This window comes from Lissotriton helveticus, chromosome 8 (assembly GCF_964261635.1).
Source record: "Lissotriton helveticus chromosome 8, aLisHel1.1, whole genome shotgun sequence".
In the NCBI taxonomy this organism is placed as follows: domain Eukaryota; kingdom Metazoa; phylum Chordata; class Amphibia; order Caudata; family Salamandridae; genus Lissotriton; species Lissotriton helveticus.
This window is the reverse complement of record NC_136069.1, coordinates 71,343,244-71,368,362: the sequence shown is the minus strand read 5'-3', so window position 1 is coordinate 71,368,362 and position 25,119 is coordinate 71,343,244. Positions and strand designations below refer to the sequence as shown.

At 50.6% G+C, this 25,119-nt stretch overlaps 1 protein-coding gene across 2 annotated transcripts in view; it reads right to left on the bottom strand.

Moving 5' to 3' along the window:
* GSK3B (glycogen synthase kinase 3 beta) overlaps positions 1-25,119 on the bottom strand; it is a 601,292-nt gene that overhangs the window by 148,151 nt on the left and 428,022 nt on the right. For both annotated transcript variants that reach the window (XM_078656649.1, XM_078656648.1), the window contains exon 6: positions 18,163-18,269. In XM_078656649.1, coding sequence (XP_078512775.1) covers positions 18,163-18,269 — 107 coding nt within the window. The remainder of the gene's footprint in view (positions 1-18,162; positions 18,270-25,119) is intronic.

The window sequence follows — 25,119 nt, the reverse complement described above, 5'->3', positions numbered from 1 at the left end:
GTAGACGTGCAGCTGTGACAGTGGAGCAGAGAATCCTGATTCGGCTGGAGAAACGGACTCCCCTCTGGCGAAGTGGAAACAGGATGTGTAGAAACTTGGTGAGGTGTTCCACTAACTCTTGTTTCCTAACTGTTCTTATCTAACTATTGTCTCCCATTTTCAGGTTATACACTGATTTGCATAGAAGTTCTGTATATGTACGTCCTAATTGCATTTAGCACACGCTTAGGAATTGATGTAAGGAAGGCCTATCGTGACATAGTAGTAATTTCTTTCTTTTGTCCTTTTATCATTGTGTAATACAGAAACCCCAGAGTATATACTTATTTGTCTGTGTTCCTTGGGAGGGGAGGTCAGGGCCCTTCTGACCCAAATGCTGTAGCATCGGAAGGAAGGTAAGTTTCCCTTCCTGCAGGCAATTGTAGAGAGAGGGACGTCCAGCCTCATTTAGGGAAACCAAAACTGATAAGTAATCCACTCCGAGGCATTGTTAGGAGGAGTGCGCATTGTTTCAGTTCCTCCAGGGTGGGCTTTGTTTCGCATTGTTGCTACCCTGCGGCCCTTGGTATTGTGTTGTGTTTTCGTACCCTGGGGTACGTTGTTACCTTGTGGCCATTGGTTTCTTGCGTTGTTTTACCGAGTGACTTTGTTTTCCCGGGTTGTTGTCGTCACTGGTATTGTTTCTTGCGTTGTTGTCGCCAGTTGGCGTTATTTGCAAGCTCCTCGGCAATAGATATATATATATATATATATATATATATATATATCTCTTTGGTTAGTTGTTAGTATTATTCCTTTCTTGGGTAAGTATTGTGAAGTGTTGTATCCTTTTGGGTCCCGAGAGGGGATAAGGTAGGTATGCCCTGGTGATTGGCAGAATTATCAGGTCATTACATCTTACTAATTAGTTTAGGACCTAGAAAGTTTGAAAATATCACCCGAATTATGGTGACCGTCACCAAATGCTCCTGAATCAAGCCACAAATATTTTTAAGTTGGTCTGTACAGTTCATAAAATACTCATTCAGTGATTCTGAGCGAATGGTCTTAAAAGTCACTCATCTGAGGAGGCCTTATCACTCTTTGGGGCTCTGTGTTTTTAACATCGAACCTTGCTAAAATAAGAACTCTAAAGCAATCCTTTTAATGGACTGTGCCCATATTATGGACCTCTATGCTTAATGAAATCAATATAAATACATCCTTCAGAACCTTCAACAAAATCGGAGATGTTTTTGGGTGCCATTTTCACTGGTGACTTGACAGCAGATTACTTTTTTAATAACCTTGAACAACTTCACATGAAATCTTCCCAAAGCTCCTGTAAATATACCGCTACGTGTTTCCTATTGTGATTATAATATGTTTGATCTTTTCTATCTTGTACTCGACAGAGAACAATAGAATTGTTTTTGTGTACTTTATCTTTTTCCCCTATAAAATACTCCGGTGAAAATAGGTCTCATCTAAATCATAAAGCTGACCATTTACTCACCTAAAACTGTTCACAAAAGGAGGAGTTGAAAGAATACCTATTAAAAAGCTTTCACTGAGCTTAAGGCTATGGCTGCTCGTATACTCTCAGGCTTAAACATGTCTGAAACTACACACACACACACACACACACACACACACACACACACACACACACACTGGAGTTCAGGGTTGTGTGCCTCGCGTGGATTCCATAGCATAGCGGGCACAAGGCTCAGCCACAAAAGTAGGGGAGCATTTTTAATCAGGAGACTTGGGAGAATGCGGGGGGGGGGGGGGGGGGTAGGAAATTTGAGGTTTCCCATAGATTCCAGAAGTTTTAGTCACAGAAATGTGAGGAAAATGTGTGTTTTTGCACAATGTAAGTTTTGCAAGAGCTTCTGGGTAAGAAAAAAACCCGGTGAGAGCCACACAAATCACCCCACCCTCAATTTCCCCAGGTGTCTGATTTTCAATAATGTGCAGGTTTGCTAGGTTTTCCTAGGTACCAGTTGAGCTAGGGCCCAAATTTTATAGCTACCCACAGTGCAAATAAGGGTAGTTTTCAGTGGAAAATTGTGATATGTCCTTGCTGCGATATGGGCCCTTTCTTGTCGCAGACACTAGGCCTACCCACAACAGTGATGTATCATTTTTATCAGGAGACCTGTTGAAGCATACGAAAGTAGAACTTGTTTAGTACTAATTGGATTTCACTCCATTTGTACCTTCCAAATGTAAGCCAGTGTATAAAATAGAAGACATCTTTCAAAATGCCCTGTGAACCACATGCAAGCATGGATACCCACACATTCTGAGATGTACAAATAACCACTGCTCCTAAACTCAGTATCTGGTGTACATTTCAATAATACATAGGTTTCCTTCATACCCATTTTTCACTCGGATTGTTACCATATGAACTGCTGTAGAGTCAGTACATGATGAAAAACCATTGCAAAGTGCAGCTCAGATGTAAACTCCAGGTACCTCGTGTTCTTGGAGAACCAATAAACCCTATAGGATCTCCACGGCCGGCTATTTCAACCATTAGTTTCTTTGGCAAAACCTTGAGGGATCTACACATATGATCCTTTGATTAATTCAAAAGGATGTCTACTTTTCAGAAATCTATAGCTTTCCAAAATCCCTGATGGGTTTCACACCTGTTTCCAAGTAGGTTAGTGAATGTGTACAAAGAGGCCCACATTCCCGACTGACAGATGTCAAGGGCCGGAACTCTGCGTGATAACGCAGGTGTTGCAGCCTTTGCTCCGGAGGAATGAGCACGCAAACTCTGTGGGGGTTGCTTCTTGGCCAATGCGTAGCAAATTTTAAATGAGAACATCGTGAGATGGTCAGTTTCAGTACGGTCTTCCCTTTTTTGGCCCCGACATACCCCACGAAGTTGAACGTCCACCTGCAATGTTTTTTGTGCGGTCAGGGTAGAATGACAACGCTTTTTTTGGTCCTGCCAGTGGAGTTTTTCCTCTTCTTTAGAGTGGTGAGGTGGAGTGTAAAAGGTATGCCAGGTGGCGGACTGGCCTATGTGGATCGGGCTGACTGCCTTTGACAAAAAAGGATGCTACAGTTTGAAGAACCAGTTTGTTGGGGCAAAATTAAACATATGGGACGGCTGAGATGATAGTGCCTGGAGCTCACTGACCTCCTGGGCAGGTGTAATTGCCACCAGAAAGGCTGTCTTGATGGTGAGGAGCCTAAGAGGGCAAGGAACCTATATACAATAGGGGATTTGAAGAGAGAAGTCTAACCTAGCAGCCGCAGAAATGAGGAAAATTCAGATAAATAACAGCTCAAAGTGCCTAATGTAGAGCCCTGCTAGGCCAGGGTTAGAAGAAACAAAAGAACCAGGAAAAGAGGAACAGATATGATATCAACCTGTTTCTCAGCCCACCATGCTACAAATTTACTCCAACGGCCAACATATACAATCTTGGTGGAGGGACGCCGAGCTGTCAAGATAACATCACAGACTTCGGGTGAAAGGTCAAAAGCTGTCAACTGTCGCCGCTCATTCTCCACGCATGACTGTGAAGGGTTGACGAGTTCAAGTGGAGAACCCTCCCCGGTTGCTTGGACAGAAGATCCTACCGAAGGGGCAGCCTGATCTGCAGACTGATGGCCATGCTCAATAGCTCGGGATACCAAACACTCCAAGTCCAGTCCGGAGCCACAAGGATAACTTGGGCCTGGTCGTTCCTTATCTTCTTGCCAACTCTGAGCAGGAGTGGCATGGTTGAAAGGCATGCGGGAGGCCTGAGATCCACTGGAGCCAAAAAGAGTCTCCGAACAGGAGCCATCTTGGAAACTCCAGCAAAACTGCTGACACTGCACGTTTTCGGCGGTGGTGAGCAGAACAAACCAAGGCTCTCCCCACGGTTGAAAGAGACCTTGCACCACCTCCGGGTGGAGACACCATTGGTGAACCACTAGGCAGCTTCAGCTGAGTCAATCTGCCCTGTTATCCAGCGAGCCCACCTCAGGCCATATTATACAATACAGCGCATTTTTCCCGGTTAGCGCTGGGTGCACGTTTCAAAAGGTGCGCATTAGCGCTAACAAGGAGAGTGCAGTGTATTCGGATAAATGTGCTATCGCCAAGGCAGCTGCGCATTCAAGTGAAATACGGAGTGGCTTTGAAGCAACTGCTCTGTGTTTCACTGTGCAGGCAGCTACCGGCCTGCACTTTTAAGAGGGGTGAAAGTTCCCCTTGCAGATGGGAGCAATGAGTGACTCCACCTGCCTGCAATGGGATGCTAGGGGTTCCATAGGACCCCCTTCATCAGGGGGCACACTGTCAACATGCCTTCTGACAGCTTCTTTACCTCTGCGCCTGCATCTATAATACAGCGTAGGCAAGAGGCATAGAGATTTCCTCATATGCATGAAGCCACGCTCCCATGTAAATGAGGGAATGCCCTCTGATGACTGCATTGGCGCTATAGGTGCGGCAGTGCTATCTGTATTACAGCATATTCTGTAATACCAAAGTGCTCCGGGGATGCGCAAAGCTGGAGAAAACTCCCCTTGCGCCTGAGGTTCCAGCCATGTCTAGGGACTAGTGCCTCTTGACAAAGGGTCCACAACACCACGCGCCTGGTTTGTTGCAGTACCACATGGCAGTGGTGTTGTCCGTTAACACGTGCATTAGGCTTCCCTTGATAGAGGATAGAATGTCCTTCTGGGCCGGTCACCCCACGCACCGAGCACACTCCCCGTGAGTGAGCTCAGGCTGCCCCCGATCCCGCGGAGTGCCGCCGCTGCCCGCAGCTGTGCTCCTGGTCCTTGAGCGTTTGTATTTGTATCTGCCTCTGCTGCGTTTAATTTGTATTTTCCTCTGTTGCGTGTATTTGTATTTTGCCTTTTTTTTCTCGTTGATTGCCTCGGTTTCTCAGCGTACTGTGTTTCTGACCCACTTATTGTGCCCAGCCCCTGCCGCGTTTCCCGCCCTCTCCCCGCCGCTGCTCCCCTGCGGCCCCGCCCCTTTCTTTTCTGTATCCCTTCCCATTCGCCGCCCCGCTCCCGCCTCCCAGCTGCTCCTCCCTCCCACTTGGCCATTTATGGCGGAGTGCACGCGGTGGTGAGCAGTGACCCCTGACCCTCTGGGCCGGTCACCCCACGCACCGCGCACACTCCCCGTGAGTGAGCCCAGGCTGCCCCCGATCCCGCCGAGTGCCGCCGCTGCCCGCAGCTGTGCTCCTGGTCCTTGAGCATTTGTATTTGTATCTGCCTCTGTTGCGTTTAATTTGTATTTGCCTCTGTTGCGCTTATTTGTATTTTGCCTCTTTTTCTCGTCGATTGCCTCTGTTTCCCAGCGTATGAATATGCTACTTACCAGTATGCATCTGTTCTTGGCATGTAGGGCTGCTGCCATTCATATCTATAGCATAAATCGCCGCCTAGTGTTGGGTCCGGATGATTGCACATTGTTGTCCTGGAAGAGTCTTCGAAGTATCACGAGATAGGTGGCTCCTCCCCTGGACTACAGTGCGCATGGGCATCGACTCCATCCTCAGATTGTTTTTAGCCATTGTGGCAAAGATGGAGTGTAATAGTGTAAGCTATGGCCATGCCTAAGAGTAAATGCAAGAAAAGTCTGCACCCGCAACAGGCGCCGGGGAGGAGGGCGGGCGATATGAATGTCAGCAGCCCTACATGCCAAGAACAGATGCATACTGGTAAGTAGCATATTCAGTTCGAGGCATGTGGGCTGCTGAATTCATATCTATAGCATAGAATACATAGCAGTCCCTCCATTAACGGCGGCCGCCTGTGCCAGCTGCAGAAGTCTGAAATAGTGTCTTAAGAACAGCCTGCCCTACAGCTGCCTGAAGTGCACATCTACACAGTAATGTTTGGTAAAGGTATGTGGTGTAGACCATGTGGCTGCTCTACAAATATCTTCCAAAGGGATATTACCAAGGAAAGCCATAGAGGCCCCCAACTTGCGGGTGGAGTGGGCTCTGGGAGGGATCGTTAAAGTCCGCTTAGCCTTGTGATAGCAAATCTGAATACACTTAACGATCCACCTGGCTATACCTGCTTTGGAAATGGGGTTGCCTTTGTGCTGGGCAGAGAAGGCAACAAAGAGCTGTTGTGTTTTTCTAAAATCTTTTGTCCTATCAATGTAGTACATTAACGCTCTTTTGACATAAAGAGTGTGGAGCATCCTTTCTGCCACAGTTTCAGGGTTCTGAAAGAATGCGGGCAGTTCGATGGTTTGATTAACATGAAACTGCGAAACCACCTTCGGAAGGAATTTAGGGTTAGTGCGCAGCACCACCCTGTTGGAATGAATTTGAATAAATGGCTCTTGTACAGTGAGCGCCTGTAGCTCACTAACACGTCGTAGAGAGGTGATGGCAATGAGAAAAGCCACTTTCCATGTTAAGAATTGAATTTCACAGGAATGGAGAGGCTCAAAAGGTGGGCCCATCAACCTGGTGAGGACCACGTTGAGGTTCCACACAGGAGCTGGCGGTGTCTTGGGAGGGATGACCCGCTTCAGCCCTTCTAGGAAGGCTTTAATGGCAGGCACCCTGAAAACAGAGAGGTGCTGCCTGTTTTGGAGATAAGCCGCTATGGCGGATAAGTGTATCCGAATGGAAGCATATGCTAGATTGCATTTGTAAAGATGTAACAAATAGCAGATGATATTAGGAATGGATGCATCTAGCGGGTTGATGTTGTGTTCTGTACAGTAAATGACAAACCGCTTCCATTTCGCAGCATAGCAAGTTCTGGTAGTGGGCCTCCTTGCCTCCCGGATGATGTCCATGCATTCAGGGGGCAAGTCAAGGTAGCCAAATTCTAAGACCTCAGGAGCCAGATCGCCAGGTTGAGCTGTTGCGGATGTGGGTGCTGAATGTCGCCATGGTTCTGCGTCAAGAACCTGGGTGTGAGGCGCAGCCTTTGATGCGGTACCACGGAGAGTTCTAGAAACGTGGTGTACCATGGTTGGCGTGCCCACGCTGGAGCAACCAGGATGAGTGTCATCGAGTGTTGCTTTAGCTTTCTTGCCACCAGCGGTATGAGAGGTGCTGGGGGAAAAGCGTACGCAAATCTGCCTGACCAGTTCATCCATATCGCATTGCCCTGCGACTTTGGGTGAGGGAACCTGGCGGCAAAGCTTTGGCATTTTGCGTTTTCCCTTGTGGCAAACAGGTCTATCTCTGGATGACTCCACTGCTGGAAGTACGGGTGGAGTACTGATGGGTGTAACTCCCACTCGTGCATCTGGTGGCTGTACCTGCTGAGCAGATCCGCCATCTGATTGTCCTTGCCCGGGAGGTGTTCCGCCATGAGGAAGATGTTCCTCTGAATATCCCACTTCCACATGCTCTGAGCCAGGTGAGACAGCTGTGGAGAGTGTGTACCTCCCTGCTTTTGGATATAGTACATTGCCGTCATGTTGTCCGTCCGGATCAACACGACCTTGTTGCACAGATGTACTTTGAAGGACTTCAGTGCCATGAAGATTGCTATCAGTTCTAAGTAGTTGATGTGCATCTTCCTTTGCTGCGTCGACCACAGTCCCTGCACCGTGTAGTGGAGTACATGAGCACCCCATCCCTGGAGAGATGCGTCCGTCGTCAGGATAAGCTGTGGCACAGGCTCTTGGAACGGTCGGCCCTTGCAAAAGTTGTGTGGATTCCACCAATGCAGAGAGTTGTACGCCCGACCAGTCACCAACACTAGGTCTTTCAAATGTCCCTGAGCCTGAGTCCACTGATGTGCCAAGCATTCCTGGAGCGGACGCATATGTAACCTCGCATGCGGGACTATGAAGATGCAGGAGGCCATCATGCCTATCAACTGCATGAACACTCTCGCTGGAAGTGAGTGTTGCGGTCTGAACTTTTGTATCAGCGACTGGATGTTGTCGATCCTCACTGAATTTGGCTGAGCCGTGGCTGCCAGAGTATCTATCGTCGCGCCCAGATACTGCCGCACATGTGCTGGCTGAAGGTGCGACTTCGGATAGTTTAGTGAGAAGCCCAGACCGTGAAGGAGATGAATGGTGTGGGACATGGCGGCGCACTGCTGGGCTGACTTTGCCTGAACCAGCCAGTCGTCCAGATAAGGATAGACATGGACGTTTTGTCTCCGGAGGTGCGCCGCCACTGTCGCCAGACATTTCGTGAACACTCTGGGGGCTGTGGTCACCCCGAAAGGAAGGACCTTGAATTGGTAATGCCGATTCTGAATGGTGAACCTGAGGTATTTCCTGTGGGATGGATGGAGTGGGATGTGAAAGTAGGCATCCTTGAGATCCAAGGTTGCGAGGAAGTCTCCCTGAGTGAGCAATGGAAGAACCTGCTGCAGTGTTAGCATGTGGAAGTGTTCTGAGAGAATGTACTTGTTTAGGGGCCTTAGGTCCAGAATAGGTCTGAGGGACCCGTCCTTTTTTGGGATCAAGAAGTACAGGGAATACACCCCTGTGCCTTCTTCCTCCACTGGCACGAGCTCTATTGCGCCTTTTTGCAGCATGACAAGAACCTTCTGCTGCAATAAGTGCAAATGCTCTGCTAACATAGGACGGTGCTTTGGTGGTATGTTGGGTGGAGTGGATGTTAGCTCCAAACAATAGCCGAACTGGATAAGTTTCCTGACCCACCGGTCTGTGGTGATGGATTTCCAGACTGGCAGGAACTGCTGGAGCCTCCCCCCGACAGGTGTTCGATGGTCGGGGGGGGCAGTGACAGGGAGTCACTGTTTGCTGGTGGCAGAGGAACGGGAGTTGTTGTTGCCCCTGCCTCTGCCCTTGGTGCTGTTGCCCCGGTATCCTCCTCTACTCTGCTTGGTGTACGAGGATTGCGCCCCACCTTTATTGAACTGTGTCTGCTGTGACATCTGGCCTCTGTTAACACCTCGATTGCCTGAGCGACGAAAAGTGTTCCCTTGAAACTGTTGGGACTGGAGAGCTCCCATGGACTTGGCAGTCTCAGTATCCTCCTTTATTTTTTCCAGGGTGGTATCCACCTCTGGACCAAATAACCTGTCAGGGTTTACTGGCTGGTTAAGGATGGTAGTTTGGATTTCTGGTTTAAAACCTGAGATCCTGAGCCATGCTTGCCGTCTGAGCATTACACTGGTATTAATTGCTCTGGCGGCAGTGTCCGCCACGTCTAGTGCGCACTTAATGGAAGCGTTGGTGATGAGCTTCCCTTCCTGGATAAGCATCTCCCCTGCCTCCTTATATTGGTCTGGTAGATGTTGCAATAGGGTCTCTAGTGTGCCCTGTTGTAACGTGCCAAGAGCACCTGCGTGTTTGATATACGCCAGATATTCGCAGCTTGAGCTGCTACTCTCTTTCCTGATGCCTCCAGCACTTTCGATTCTTTGTCTGGGGGAGGAGCTTCACCGGTGGTTTGCGAATTCGCCCTCTTGCGGGCATTAGAAACTACCAAAGAGTCCAACGGCAGCTGGCCCTTGATATAGGTAGGATCGCCAGGTGCCGCTCTGTATTTCTTCTCGATTCTAGGGTTGACTACCCTTGACCGTGTGGGTTCCTTAAAGATGTCCGCAGCATGTTTCAGGACTCCCTTTAGCATAGGAAGAGTCTTGACAGTCTTTTCAGCAGTGGAGAAAGTGTCAAAGAGGAAGTCCACATCCACAGGGTCAGCATGTAGTTCCACGTCGTGGTTCTTGGCTGCCCTTTCAATTAAGGCATTAAATGCAGCAGAATCCTCTGTGGGAGAGGTTTTAACATTGTACACCTGAGGGTCCTGGACGGTGTGCTGATCCCCTTGGTCACCTGCCCCTATCCAGGAGTCCTGTTGCTCATCAGGCTCTGTGTTGGCTGGGAAATTATATTCCTCGTCCTGTGCTCCTGCATCCTCTCCATCAGAATAAGTGGGTGAGGGTGTCGCAATTCTTTGAGACTGTGGAACAATTGGTTCGACCAAGACCATTGAATCTGTAGCAGGCCTTTTGCGCTTTAGAGGAATGGTATACGACTCCAAAGGTTGCGTTGCCGTGACTTTCCTCTTGTAAAGCGTAAGCTTCCCGGTGTCGGCATCGATGAAATGCTCTGTCTGCTCCTCTAGCAAGTGTTGTTGAGGCAGCAAACTCCCAGCCGGGTGAGTCGGCTTCGATACCACAGAGTCCTTGGGCACCGAGCGGGGTGCGAAGGCCTTCGGCGCCACCTTTGGCGGCAGCGTGAAGAAGATCAGCGTCGAAGTCTTCGGCGTCGATACAACGGGCTTCGGGGCGGAAGGTGTCTTTGGATCCGACGTTGAAGCCTTGTCCCTAATTCGCTTCAGGGAGTCCGAGACCTGCTTCGTAGAGGAAGCGGACGGTTTTGTTGACCTGACAGCCGACCTCTGTCCACCCCCAGGGGAAGACCCGAGCATCGATGACTTCTGCTTCTCGGAGCGAGGCGTTGGAGCATCCTCCTTAGGGGCACCATGACCCTTGTCCTTGGCCGCAGACGGCGACGGCTTCGGATCGGCGGCCTTGACCACTGGCGTCGGGGTTCCGGTCTTCGGCTCGACGCCCTTGCCTGATGTCGGCTCGCTGGCCTTCTTGGGCTTCGGCTCGACGGTCCTTCTCGGCTCCGAGTCGGTGGCCTTCTTTGGCTTCGGCTCGACGACCTTGACCACTTTTGGCACCTTGACCGGGTCGACAGCTTTCTTCGGCGTTGACCGCTTCGACACCTCGGAAGATGACTGCGTCGATGGGGGAGCAGACGTCTTCGGTTTCGAAGGTGCTTCTGCCATTTTAGTTGTTGTCGACACCGAGGGTTTCAGTTTCGGTTTCGTTTTCGACAATGGCGGCTCCGCCAAAGTGTCCGTAGCCGGGCCAGAAGGCGGGGCCGTGGATGCTCGTATAAGGTCTTGGGTAAGGCCAAGTGGCGATCCCTCGACCTGAGCCTTAGTTAATGTTCGAACGGGGCATAGCTCTTCCTCTGAGCTATCTTGCATGGCCCCATAGGCCTCATCGTCGTCTCCTACCACGTCGACGACTCCTGCAACATCGAGGCCTTCGACATCCGCGTCGTATTCGCATTCGATGTCCACCGTTGGAGGTGAAATCTGCATTCGAATCTCTTGTTCGTCTGCCTCTTCGTCGTCGAAGATGTCCACCGGTGCCGGGGCCGACTGCAGGGCCGCCATGCACGCCACGCGCCGAAGAGTCTTCGTCGAACGAAACTTCGAACAAGCCATACAGCTGGCTTCATTATGGTACGACGACAGGCACTTGTTGCACACCGGGTGGACGTCGATGTGTGGGTACTTCGATCCACACACGGGACACTTCTTGAACGGGCTCCGTTCCATGTTGTGTTATCGAGGGTCTTGCTGCGTCAACTGGGCCTCGATCACCAAAGAGTCACTCGACTCCCTGGATATCCGACTCGAACTGAGTAGGAAGTGAACCGGGGACCGAACGCAAACAATACCGACGGTTCGAAACAGGCCTTTTGGCCTCGAAAAAAGTTTATGTCGATTCCGACTGGAGGTAACGAAATTACATCCGAACCCAATGGCGGAAAAAAACAATCGGAGGATGGAGTCGATGCCCATGCGCACTGTAGTCCAGGGGAGGAGCCACCTATCTTGTGATACTTCGAAGACTCTTCCAGGACAACAATGTGCAATCATCCGGACCCAACACTAGGCGGCGATCTATGCTCTAGATATGAATTCAGCAGCCCACATGCCTCGAACCTGTGTGTTTCTGACGCACTTGTTGTGCCCAGCCCCTGCTGCGTTTCCCGCCCTCTCCCCGCCGCTGCTCCCCTGCGGCCCGCCCCTTTCTTTTCTGTATCCCTTCCCATTCGCCGCCCCGCTCCCGCCTCCCAGCTGCTCCTCCCTCCCACTTCGCCATTTATGGCAGAGTGCACGCGTACGCGCAGCGGGTGCGCCGATTGCGCGCCAAAGGCAAGCCCGTCTGCGCCCGTCCGCGCATGGACTGCGCCCAGCGCCAGGACCCCTGGTCCCCGCAGATGCCAGCCCACCCGCCGGACTTAAGACGCCGCCACCCTCAACACACTCAACACCGGCGGGATCCCCGGTTGCTACCGAGCCACCCCGAGACGCACCCACGGACCATTCACCTGCCAAGCCTGCAAGTTCACCTGCCTCCGGACCTGCACTGCACCCGCCAAGCCGACCCCCATCAACAACCACCTCAAGTGCATCCTGCTCAACACCCGCTCCGTCCACAGACACGCCGTGGAACTCTGGAACCTGCTCGACACCACATCTCCAGACGTCGCCTTCCTCACAGAAACCTGGATGAACGCCTCCTCAGCGCCCGACATCGCCATCCCGGACGGATACAAGATCACCCGGAGGGACCGCGCCAACCAGACTGGAGGAGGCATCGCCATCGTACACAAAAACACCATCCGCATCACGACCAACTCCGACGACACCCTCACAACCGCCGAACACCTGCACTACCAGATACACACCGACCCCAAGACCACTCTCAGAGGCACCCTCATCTACAGTCCCCCGGGACCTCGCACACAATTCAGCGAAGACATCGCAGACTTCATCAGCCCGCACGCCCTGCCCTCCGCCGACTACATCCTCCTAGGGGACCTCAACTTCCACCTGGAGAACAACAATGACAACAACACCACCACCCTGCTGGACAACCTCGGACTCAAGCAACTGGTGAACACCCCCACCCACTACACCGGACACATGCTTGACCCTGTCTTCTCCTCCAGCAAGTACATCTCCTTCAGCCACTCCACTGGACTTCACTGGACAGACCACAGCTGCGTCCACTTATGCTTCAGAAGGACCACGACCCACCACCACCCACAACAGGTTCCCCGCAGGAGCTGGAACAAGATCACCACTGACCAGCTCACCACATCCCTGAGCCAGAACCCTCCCACCAGCGCAACAGACCCCTGCCAAGCAGCCAACAACCCCACACAGTGGATCGCCAACTGCGCCAACAACCTCGCACCACTGAAGACCCCTCCCAGCAGACCCGGCAGCCAGAAAGCCTCTTAGATCACCGACGAACTCAAGAACTCCAAGAAGAACTGCCGTACCCTCGAGAAAGCTTGGCGCAAAGACCCGACTACAGACTACATGACCGCCCTCAAGCTCGCCACCCGCAAACACCACCAGCTGATCCACACCACCAAGAAGACAGCATTCAAGGAACGACTAGACAACAGCGCCCACAACAGCAAGGAACTCTTCAGCATCATCAAACAGCTGGTCAACCCCAGCGCCGGGAACAACGACATCACTCCCTCGCAAGACCTCTGCGACTCACTCGCCTCGTTCTTCCACAGCAAGATCGCAGACATACACAACAGCTTCGGAGCACAGACCACGCACCCTACCACCGAACCAACGCCCCCCACCACCACCCTCCGCGCCTGGACCCCGGTCAGCACCGAAGACACCATCCGCACGATGAACACCATCCACTCCGGATCACCAACCGACCCATGCCCCCACCACGTCTTCAACAAGGCCGACTCAGTCATCGCACCCCAACTCCTGGACATCATCAACTGCTCCTTCAACACCGCCACCTTCCCGGAGAGCAGGCCACTGACGACATCCGAGCCCTGCTCGACAACGGGGAAACAGCGGCCCTCATCCTCCTGGACCTCTCCGCAGCATTCAACACTGTCTGCCACCGCACCCTAGTGCAGCGCCTCAACAACATCGGAATCCAAGAGAAGGCACTCGAGTGGATCATCTCCTTCCTCGCCGGAAGAATCCAGAGAGTCCGCCTCCCCCCGTTCAGATCTGAGGCCACCGAAGTCATCTGCGGCGTACCACAAGGATCATCTCTCAGCCCCACCCTCTTCAACATCTACATGAGCCCCCTCGCGGCCATCGCACGCCAACACAACCTCAACATCATCTCCTACGCCGACGACACCCAGCTGATCCTCTCCCTCACCAACGACCCCGCAAACGCCAGAGCCAACCTACACGAAGGGATGAAAGACGTAGCCGAGTGGATGATGAACAGCCGCGTGAAACTGAATTCAGACAAGACGGAAGTCCTCATCCTGGGATCATCACCCTCTGCCTGAGACGACTCCTGGTGGCCCCCTGCCCTGGGCAGCGCACCCATATCAACGGACCACGCACGCAAACTGGGCTTCATCCTGGACACCTCCCTCTCAATGACCAGACAAGTCAACGCCGTCTCATCGTCATGTTTCAACATCCTACGCATGCTCCGAAAGATCTTCCAATGGATTCCCACCGAAACCAGGAAGACGGACAGCCAGGCACTCGTCACCAGCCGACTGGACTACGGAAACACCCTCTACGCCGGAACCACATCCAAACTACAGAAAAGACTCCAACGCATCCAGAACGCCTCCGCTCGACTCATCCTGGACATCCACCGACACAGCCACATCTCCGGACACCCGAGAGACCTGCACTGGCTCCCCGTCAGCAAGAGAATCACGTTCCGACTCCTCACCCACGCACACAAGGCCCTCCACGACCTGGGACCCAGATACCTCAACAACCGGCGGACCTTCTACACTCCCACCCGCCAGCTACGATCGACCAGCCACGCCCTCGCCGCCGTTCCACGCATCCGAAGAGCCACCACGGGAGGAAGATCCTTCTCCTACCTGGCAGCCAGACTTGGAACTCCCTCCTCATCCACCTCCGTCTGACCCAAGACCACCTCTCCTTCAGGAAGCAACTCAAGACCTGGCTGTTCGAGCAGTAGCGGACCCCCTCTCCCCCAAGCGCCTTGAGACCCTCCGGGTGAGTAGCGCGCTCTATACAAATTTCTTGATTGATTGATTGAATGCCAGCCGGATCACTCAGAGCTCCAATAGGTTAATGTGGAGTCTAGATTCCGCAGAAGAGGCGGCCTCTGATCTCCACCTCTTCCAGATGACCAGCCCATCCCAGAAGGGACCCATCTGTCACTACGATCAGATCTGGTTGTGGAAAGCAGAGGAGTCTGCCACCGAGCCAATCGTGGTTCATTAAGCAGCACAGTGCCCTTTAATATCTAGACCATGTTGGAGAGATTTCCCTGATCGGCCACTGGAACTTAAGGAAGAGCCCGATTATGCCCACAGGCATGCGTTACAAACAGTATGCAGGAGGCCATGAGGCCTAGCAGTCTCAAGAGTCAGGCGCACGAAAACCCAGGATAGTGAATGAAACATTGGTATCATAGACCGAATATGCTGGACTCACCGTTTGGGAGTATAAGCCCGAAATTGCACTGTGTCCAGAACAGCTCCAATGAAAGGGAGCGTCTGAGAAGGGGTCAGGTGTGACTTCAGCACATTTATAGTGAACCTCAGAGTGCAGGCGGTCTGGAGATGGGAGATGACCACCTGTGGTGAGCCCACCATCAACAGCCAGTTGTCAAGATATGGGAAAACTGGCCCCCCGATCTCCGCAGATGGGCTGCATTCCCCACCATCACCTTGGTGAACACCAGAGGGATGCTGGTAAGTCCATAGGAGAGAAAAGTGAACTGAAACTGCTCATGACATACCATGAACCACAGGTAACATCTGTGGGTAGGCAGGACGGGAATGTGGAAATAAGCACCCTGCAAGTCCAATGCTACTATCCAGTCTCCTGACTCCAGGGCAGACACGACTCTAGTGAGCATTTTGAATTTCTCCTTTTTCAGGAAGAAGTTGAGCGGATGCAGGTCTAGGATAGGGTACGCCGAAGACCTCCGTCCTGATTAGGCCCCAGAATGTAGCGGGAATAGCAGCCACGATCTACTTCTGCTGCCAGCACAGTCTACATGGCTCCTTTAGCCAAGAGCAATGCCACTTCCTGGCGGAGTAAGGAAATATAGTCTTCTGTCAGCATGTCGTAAGTTAGTGGCATTGGCATAGAGGTGGTCACAAAGGGGCGCCAGTAGCCCCTTCGGACAATCTGTAGAGCACAATGGTCGGATGTTATCAACCTCACCTGGAGCAGGGGATGCCATATCCCACTCCCACTCAGTCCCCATGATGATCTAAGTGCAAACTAAAGAGGCCTGGAGACTGCAGCTGCTGGGGGAGTGGTGGACTGGCTCGGCCTCGGACTGCCTGACCCACAGGGTTTGGCGGTACCACTTCCCTGGCCAAACAGGGGCTGGGAAGCTTGCTTGCTGTGGCGGCTGGGCAGGTAGAGACACAGATGAAAGCACCTTCTGTGGCCATGAAAGGAGCGGAAGCTGACAGAGGTTGGCAAAGGGCCAGGGAAAGTCCCAAGGACCAGGCTGTAGCTCTGCTATCCTTGAAGCGCTCAAGCATGGAGTCTGCCTCGTCTCCAAGGAGATGGGTACCAGCAACTGGGCATTTCCATAAGCAAAGCCTGGACATCCCCTGAAAAGCCATTAGTACTCAGCCAGGCGTGGCACTGTAAGGCCACTGACTAAGAAAGTGCGCTGTCTAGCGAGTCTGTCGTGCCCAGCCCATGAATTGTGAAATTAGGTGCGTCTTCCATAAACCATAGTTTGGGAGAAAATGGCAAGGCCTCCTCCAAGAAAACAGGCAGCACCTGTGCAACTGAATCCCAGAGTGAATGGGGTAACGGTCCAAAAGGCATGCAGTGTTCACAGACCGCAGTACCAGCAGGCAGAAGAAATTGGAGGCTTCAACCACCCTGGGATAGGGTGCTGGGTGAGGAAGTTGGGGGATGACAGCAGACAATTGTCCTGTTCACAGGAGCCCCGGTGTAGGGCTTGGAGCAGGCCCCAAGCAGGACATCCGTGAGGGCTTAATTAAATTGGAGAAGCGGTTTAGAAGGAGTAACTCCCAGCTGAAGTACTTCCATCAAGATGTTAGCCTTGACTGCTATTGAGGGCAGGTTATGGTCCTGAACTTCAGCCTCCATTCTTGCCACCAAAGCAAATGAGGCTCCCTCCTTCATGGCCATGGTAGGAGAGACCAAGACAATACCTGGGGAGGTGTCTAGTCTACTGGCATTTGCCAAATACTCACACCAAGTGTCCTCATTGAGTTCTAGGGGCTGGTATTCATAAGGATCCATTGCCCTCCTAATCTACCTCAAGTCTTAGCCCAGAGGAATAGGGCTTCGGCTCTGGGTCGGATGGCGCCAAATCGGCTCAGTCTTGGAGTCAAAGACGATAATGGGTATGGCTCTGGTGGTGCACTGAGCATCAACAGCGGGGCCAGCACTGGGGAAGGTCGAGGTAGAATGACTGGCGCCGGTGTGGATCTATTTATGGATCCCAGGGAACGGACTGGCACTGAGGTACTCAGACAGAAGACCACTAGTCGCCCTTCCAAAACCATGGGGTTCGAAGTCGAATACCTCTTCTACTAACTCGTGTTCTTTTTCCTGAGGGATTAACTGAACCGGGACGACTGACTTTCCGACCGAACCCGGGACCTTCCTCTCAACTAAGATGGAGACCTTCACATGTCGAGCAGCAAGGAGTTTGAGGGAAATCGATGCAGGTCTTGGCGCACTGGTCCCGCTCAAAGCACCAGAGACAGAAGAGACGCAGGATATTTCTCGGTGACAGGCGCCGTAGGGCTTGAATACAGCCATCCTTGTTGACATTCCTGCCACACCAGGACAAATCTGAAAAAAGCTTCAACAAAAAGAAAGAAAAAAAACTGTAAAAAAATGACGGAGGCTAGCTCTCTCCAGATCAGCGTCACTTTCAGCACGCCAACAATGGCACGTGGATCCTAACAATGTCACCTACCAGTGCACAAGGGTAACTGCTTGAAAAGTCTCTGGATCTAGTCTCACGCCTGAGGATAATTCGGAGAAAAAGAATCTGCAGCTAAAAGTCTCTATTAGATATTGTTTTTTGATTCCGCTGTGCATGTTCCTGTAAGCTGGGAATAGGGTACTTTAGCACAGCAAACCTTTTATTGATGCCACTTTATGGAGATGACACTATTCTGCAGATCCCTTTTTTCTTATTTTTCTTAAAAAGCCAGAAATCTACCTATATCTTGGCTATTTATCAGTCCCCTCAAAGGAAATTCTGAAACCCTGGTTACCTTCGGAATCCACAAGATGTATAAGAAAAAAAAGACGCAAATTTGGTGTGGATACCTTTTGTGGAACAAATGCCATCTAGGCCGAAGCTCCAACTATTCCAAATAGCCAAAAAAGTGCTCAGCATTCTTTAGGGTAAGGTCTTAGCAGCCAAGGGGTTAAATAGAATTCACAAACTGAAGTGACAGATTTTACAAGAGCTTACCTATACTAGAGGTATAGTCAGTAGCTCCAAAGATCAACTCTGGCGCCCTGTAGTACCGAGAACAGATGTAGGAAACGTTGGGCTCTCCTCGGACCAACTGCTTCGCACTACAATGGAAACACAAAACACAATATTAGAATGAACCTAGAAATGGTACAAGTGTACAGTTTTTTGGTTCCCTAAAACAACTGAACACCAGATCTTAAGCAATACTTATAAAAGCTCTCAATATTTTACTGTTTCACATCTACACAAAAGGCATGAGAACACAAAATTATCTACAGTGTCTGTACACTTGTTCAGAGTGGGCATCCATGTTTCTTTGCATAAGCAAACATGTTTCTCTTGCAGAAAACACATTTCCAAAAGGTTTCATTTGTAAAGAACCAAGACAATCAATTTATTGAATACACGTGTATGTCTGTAGTGAAGAGAGCAAGCACTTTAAGCGTGAAGAGTCCAGGCTTCTACAGAGGTTTAGGGCCCCTATCATCGCTGCCAACTAGCCACACTTCAACTGGCAAAATAATATCTTAATGCTCAAACAGAACTTCAGAAAATATGAAACGTAAAGTAGTGTTTTAAGCATGCACCCTAAACGTACCCACCAGAGCACATGGGGACTGTGCTATATGAATCTTATATCACCCTATGTGAAAGCATTTGTTACCACTGTGAAGTGTGGAAGGGGACATGACTTACAAGAGTCAAAGCCTTAAGTAGATTATGATGACCCTCCACAGTTGAAAAATGGCGTCCAGAGAGCCAGCTAGCTGTTGAACCACCAGGGATATACACTGATGCTCCAGCCAGGTCTTGGACAAAGGGTCCAAGACCACACTCTGCCCTGCTTGTGGCAATACCAAATGGCGGTGGTGTTCTCCGTGAACAGTTGAACCATCCTTCTCTTGACTGAAGGAAGAAAGGCCTTCAATGCCAGTCAGATTGCTCGGAGCTCCAACAGGTTGATGTGGAGTCCGGAGCCCTCTGAGCTCTACATCTCCCAGAAGGCTGCCCCAGCCAAGAACTGATGCATCTGTCACCACAGTCAGCTCTTGGTGAGGAAGTGAGAGGGGTCTGCCACTGACCCACAGTAGTTCATTAGCCATCACTGCAGGTCTTGTATGGTTCCCTCCGAGATCTGGACCATGATGGCGAGATTCCCCGATGCCCTACCCACTGAAACTTCAGGTCCCACTGCAGAGCCCTCCTATGCCAACGGGCATGTGTCACCACAAGGATGCAGGAGGTCATGAGGCCCAACAGTCTCAGAGTTGGTCTTTCTGAAATCCAGGCTAGAGGCTGAAACATCTGCATCATAGCCTGAATATTCTGAGTTCGCCGCTCAGGAGGGTAGGCTTGAAACTGCACTGTGTAAAGAACCTCTCCGATGAAAAGGAGCATCTGAGAGAGTCAGGTGTGACTTCATTGCATTGATAGTGAACCCCAGCGAGTGAAGAAAGTTTGCCATAGTCTGGAGGTGGGGGATGACTGCCTCAGGCGAGCCTGCCTTCAACAGCCAATCAATGTAGGGACAGACTGGTTGAACAGGAGCACGGCAAACTGAAAGTGCTCTACCATGAACCACAAGTAACGCCTGTGGGCAGGCTGGACGGGGATGTGAAAATAAGCGCCCTGCAAGTCCAGTGATACCATCCAGTCTCCTGGGTCAAGGGCAGACAAGACTTGAGAGAGCGTGAGCATTTTAAATTTCCCTTTTTTCAGGAAGCGATTGAGAAGGTGCAGGTCTAAAACAGGACGAGGTCCCCCATACTTTTGGGCAGAAAGTCACTGGAATAGAAACCCCGACCTACTGATGCTGGCACTTTCTCTATAGCTCCCTTGGCTAACAGAGCTAATGCCTCCTGAAGAAGCAAGGAGAGGTGGTCCTCTGTCTGCTTGTTGTAAGTTGGTGGCATGAGTTGGGGGAGTGGTCACAAAGAGGAGAGAGAAGCCCCTTTGGACGAGCAACAAAATCCAACAGTCGGATGTTATTGACCTCAGTGGGGGGCAGGATGTCGGAAGCACTAAAGGGTTTTGGATGATGCATCTGCTGGGGTGGGGGTGGGGGTTGGACTGGCTTGAACTTTAGCTACCTGTCTCACATGTCTGAGGGAACCGTGTCCTTAGCCACAGAAAGACTGAGAGGAGTCCTGGCTGGGTGTGTAAAGATGCAGTGAGAAGTCCCTCTTGTGGTCACGAATGGGGCGGAAGGCAGAATGGGGTTGGCGTGGGTGCTATGAAAAGGCCCAAGGACCTGGCCGTAGCTCTGCTATCCTTACAGTGCATGAGCATAGAGTCTGAACAACTCATCAAGAGCCATAAGCAGGGCCTGGACACCCCCTGAAAAGCTGGTAGTTCCTAGCCAGACGCTGTGCCTAAAGGCCACCAAAGATGAAATCGCTCTGTCCAGCGGGTCAGTAGTATTCTGCCCACATTGTATGGTGAATCTGGCTGCGTCCCTCCCATCAGCAACTGCTTGAGAGAGTATGGCTCTGGCCTCTGAGATCATGCGCAGCACTTGAACAACAGAGTCCCGGATGGTATGGGAGTTATCAGCCCAAAAGGCATGTGGTGTTCACACACAGCGTTGGCAGGCTATCAGAAGAGAACACACTCTTCCCGAAGATATCCAGCTTTTTTGATTCCCATTCAGGTGGGGTGGTAGGGAATGCACCAAGGAACTGGGGTCCCTTGCCGTGGGGCGATGGAGGCTGGCAATTGTCGTTTGAACAGGAGCTCCTGTGTAAGACTTTGACCAGGCCCGAGTAGGACATCAGTGAGGACTTCATTGAATGGGAGTAACTGTTCAGCAGGGGCAACTCCTGGATGAAGCATCTCAATCAAGACGTTAGTCCTGACTGCCAACGAGGGCAGCTTATGGTCTAGGACATCAGCTGCCCTCCGCAACACCACTGCAAAAGAGGCTTCCTCCTGTATAGCCACTGCAGGGGGTGAGGCCATACCAATGACTGGGGAGGTGTCCAGACCACTGGCATCTGCCAGATCCTCATTCCAGATGTCCTTGGGCTTCTCTAACTGGTATCCATAAAGGTCTTCAGACACTTCCTATTAGTCTCCCAGCCCCGGCCTATAATAGGAAGGAGGACAAGGCTGCGACATGGGGAATCTGACCCGGTCGACGTCTGATGATGCTTATTCAGCTCCGTGTCAGAGTTAGGGGTCACTATGGGAATGTCGCTGTTGTGGGGCATCGTCACCCGGGGGATGTCAGCACTGTAGCCGGCGAAGGTCGAGATAGGGTGACTGTCGTCGTTCCAAATCCACCCACGGATCCAAGGGGCCCAACTAGTGCCAGGGGCAAGCCTTCCAGTGGAAGACCAGTAGAGGCCCTTCCAAGTCCGCAGGCCCTGAAGGCGCTCCAGCAAAGAAGTCTCTATGAGATTGCTCTATACTCTGTGCACAATAAAAAACACATTGTATGGAGCAGCTCAGTTGTTGGCTCCGGGTACCTTGAAGAACCTACAAACCATACATATCCCCGCAACTTGAAGGGTCTAGCGGACATAGTGATATGTTGCTTTTGTAATTTTTTCCATTATGACAAGAAGTTAATTTATTTCAACAGTTAGCTTGTTTAGGTAAGCATTCAGGGATCTACATAATGATTCATTCCAAAAATAGAACAAGCATTTGCAATGCAATAGGTCTCGCATTATTTAAGTTTGAGCTATTATTATTGTAAATGGCAATGTTTTTTGCTTTATGCTATAGTTTTCTTATGTACATAAAAAGCTACATATAAAGTATTTGTTGTTAAAATTATTTATGCAGTATTTACATTTGTTTGCATAAAATAATTTTTTTTTGCAGTAGTTATATTTTGTTTTTATAAAAAGGGACATATAAAATATGTTGCATATTGACATATAATGATGCAGCCCACCTATGACTTATGCAGCAGCAAAATGGCGTCTTCTGCATGATTATAGCCCCTCTCCTCCACATAATTCATCACTTGCCAAATAATGTATCACTTGCCACATAATTCATCGCTTGCCACATAATTTATTACTTGCCACATAATTCATGACACATAATTTATCACTTGCCACATAATGTATCACTTGCCACATAATTCATCGCTTGCCACATAATGTATCACTTGCCACATAATTCATCGCTTGCCACATAATGTATCACTTGCCACATAATTCATGACACATAATTTATCACTTGCCACATAATTTATCACTAGCAAAATAATTTATCACTTGCCACATAATTCATCGCTTGCCACATAATGTATCACTTGCCACATAATTCATCGCTTGCCACATAATGTATCACTTGCCACATAATGTATCACTTGCCACATAATTCATGACACATAACCAGAAAATGCATAGAGAAAGATTGCTCGTTTAAAAAATACCATAGGCATGCCACGTCTCCATAACCTAATTATGTATCTACCACCTTTTGAGCTGTGTGCCAAGTTCAGCAATTGCACTTCACACTGCTACGTGATAAAGGACCAGTGCACTTTTACACTTCAGTTATCAGTAATCATAGTGCACGGAGTATGCGTTATGCCTCAATGTTCCAACAGCTGCAGAACCTACATAGCACTGACTACTTGATTATATATATATATATATATATATATATATATATATATATATATATATATATATATATATAATATATATTTGTATTTATTTAGTTTTCTCTCTCTCGAGGACACTGCATGGCACACTGAGCAAGTGCTACAGTGGATATTCTGCACTGCACTCGTCTCTTTAATGCATTACAAAGCATTCTCTTATGCAGCCCGTTCCCACATGCTTCTGTCTCAGACCATTCTTAGGCAGAGCACCGCACCCCTAAGCTTTTGCGTATCCTAAGTGTGTGTAAATTGGGGGTCCTTTGAGGGGGAGCCTATTGAACTCAATTGAAGCATTTTTGGAAGGCGAGGAGGTTCCTCTGTGACCCTGTTGAAGTCCAAGGAAGGCATTGCTCGTTTGGAAGGTGAAGATGAGTCTAAGGTGTGTGGGACACCCCCCAAAATGAGGGTGAGTTGAAATGTATCACAGACAGAGTTCTTGAGTTCCCCATGGTCGTGAGTAAGTCATCAATTCAAGGATTTCCTTTGCATGCTGGGACTTGCAGTCCGGTTTACCCCTCCATAAAAAGAACTATTTTAAGTCCCAAAAAGCAAAGGAAAAACTTGGGCCGGGTGACCCACTACTTGCAGTCCGGTTTACCCCTCCATAAAAAGAACTATTCTAAGTCCCAAAAAGCAAAGGAAAAACTTGGGCCGGGTGACCCACTGAAGCATAGACTTAGGAAACTTGACAGCTCTGCATAACCTCCGCTCTTGCATTCCCTTCTCTGCCTCTTCTTGCAAGCCTGCATTGTCCCACTGTCTGTTTATTACAGCCCGGGTCTTTTCATGCACTCCCAGCCGACACACCCCTCCTTCTCTCCCACAACCCCCTTTCTTTCCCCACAGTCACCTTCTTGCTGCCGGCTCCCCTGAATGCCGCCGCCTTGTCGTAGACGTGACATTTGAGGACGGTGCTGCCCACGTCCACTGCCAGCACGTACCGGCCGTGCCCCTGGTAGCCATTCCTCTGCAGCGGCTCCATCCTCTCCCCGAGGTGGCCGGCCCCGGAGTCCACCCCAATCTGCCTTCCGGTTCCCAAGCCTTAAGCATACACTTATGATGCTACGGGTACTAGGTTTCAGTCTGCATCCACGTGACACCGGTTGTGGCCGGAGGAAAAGGGAGGCAGAATAAGAGAAGGAGATTTCCTCACGATCATCTAGTGGCAAACAAATAAGATTTGGATATCACACCACCGCTTACATGTCTAACAGCGGCGCTGCGAGGTGTTTTACTGCAGTTTCTTTTACTTAGCGCCACACCAGCCAGTAGTAGCGCTCTGCAGAAGGAAGGGCTGTACGAGCTTTAAGTCTAACTTCCAAAACATCAGCTGAACCATAGTAACCAATCGCCTTGCGTTTTACAGTTTTCTTCAGCCAATGGCGGTTACGCTGTCTCATCCAGCTGGGTGGCGACCTATGAGTGGGCATCGCATCCTGGCATAAACAAGTCAAGACCGTTTATACATTAGAAGCCTATATATGTGACTACTTAGCTTTGTGGACTTATTTATCATTTTAATTGACTATATAGACATACAATTTAAAGTTGTAGAACATGCAAAAACTCACCGCCGCAGCCCGGCTCGAACAGGAAGCCAGGCAACCTGTGTTGGGACGGGGGCGGGGCCGCAAAAAGACAGGAAGCAGACGGGAGCCTACCCCGCGCTCCTGTGCCCGTCAGCCGGAAGATTGCCGGAAGATTTGCGTGTCAGCTAGCGGGGCTCCTGTGCTCGTGGAGAGCCCCGCCTGCTACTAGGATGACCCGCTGCCTGCCGCTGCCTGCCGAAGGAGAGAGGGAAGGAGAGAGGGACACACTAAAAGAACTCGGTGAGTGGGGTGTGAGGGGGGGGAGGGGACATGTGCGCGCGCGCGTGTGTGTCTGTCTGTGTGCCTGTGTGTGCGTGTGTGCCTGTGCGTGCGTGTCTGTGTGTGTGTATGCATGCATGCGTGCGTGTGTAAAAAAATCCGATGACTGGTGGGGGGGGTTGCAAAGTGAAAGTAAGCAGCGCGTGTGTATGTGCGCATGCGTGAGTGCTGTGTATGCGTGTGCCTGTGATGTGCGCATGCGTGAATGTTGGTGCGCGTGCAAGCAGCTGAATCCAGCCGGGGAGAAGCGCGTGACAGATTTTTGTCCGTCATTCCCCCGTGTCAGCTCACTATAAGTCTCCGACCCTGGACGCATCCTTTGGATGCGAATTCCAGGGCGAGACCTAAAAAAGGGCTAAACTGCGTTTATGTACGTTTTTTTCTTATTTATCCTCAAAGCTAGACGGTGATTTTAGCACAAAAAATCTTTTTTTATGCCATTTTTAGGGCAAAACAGGG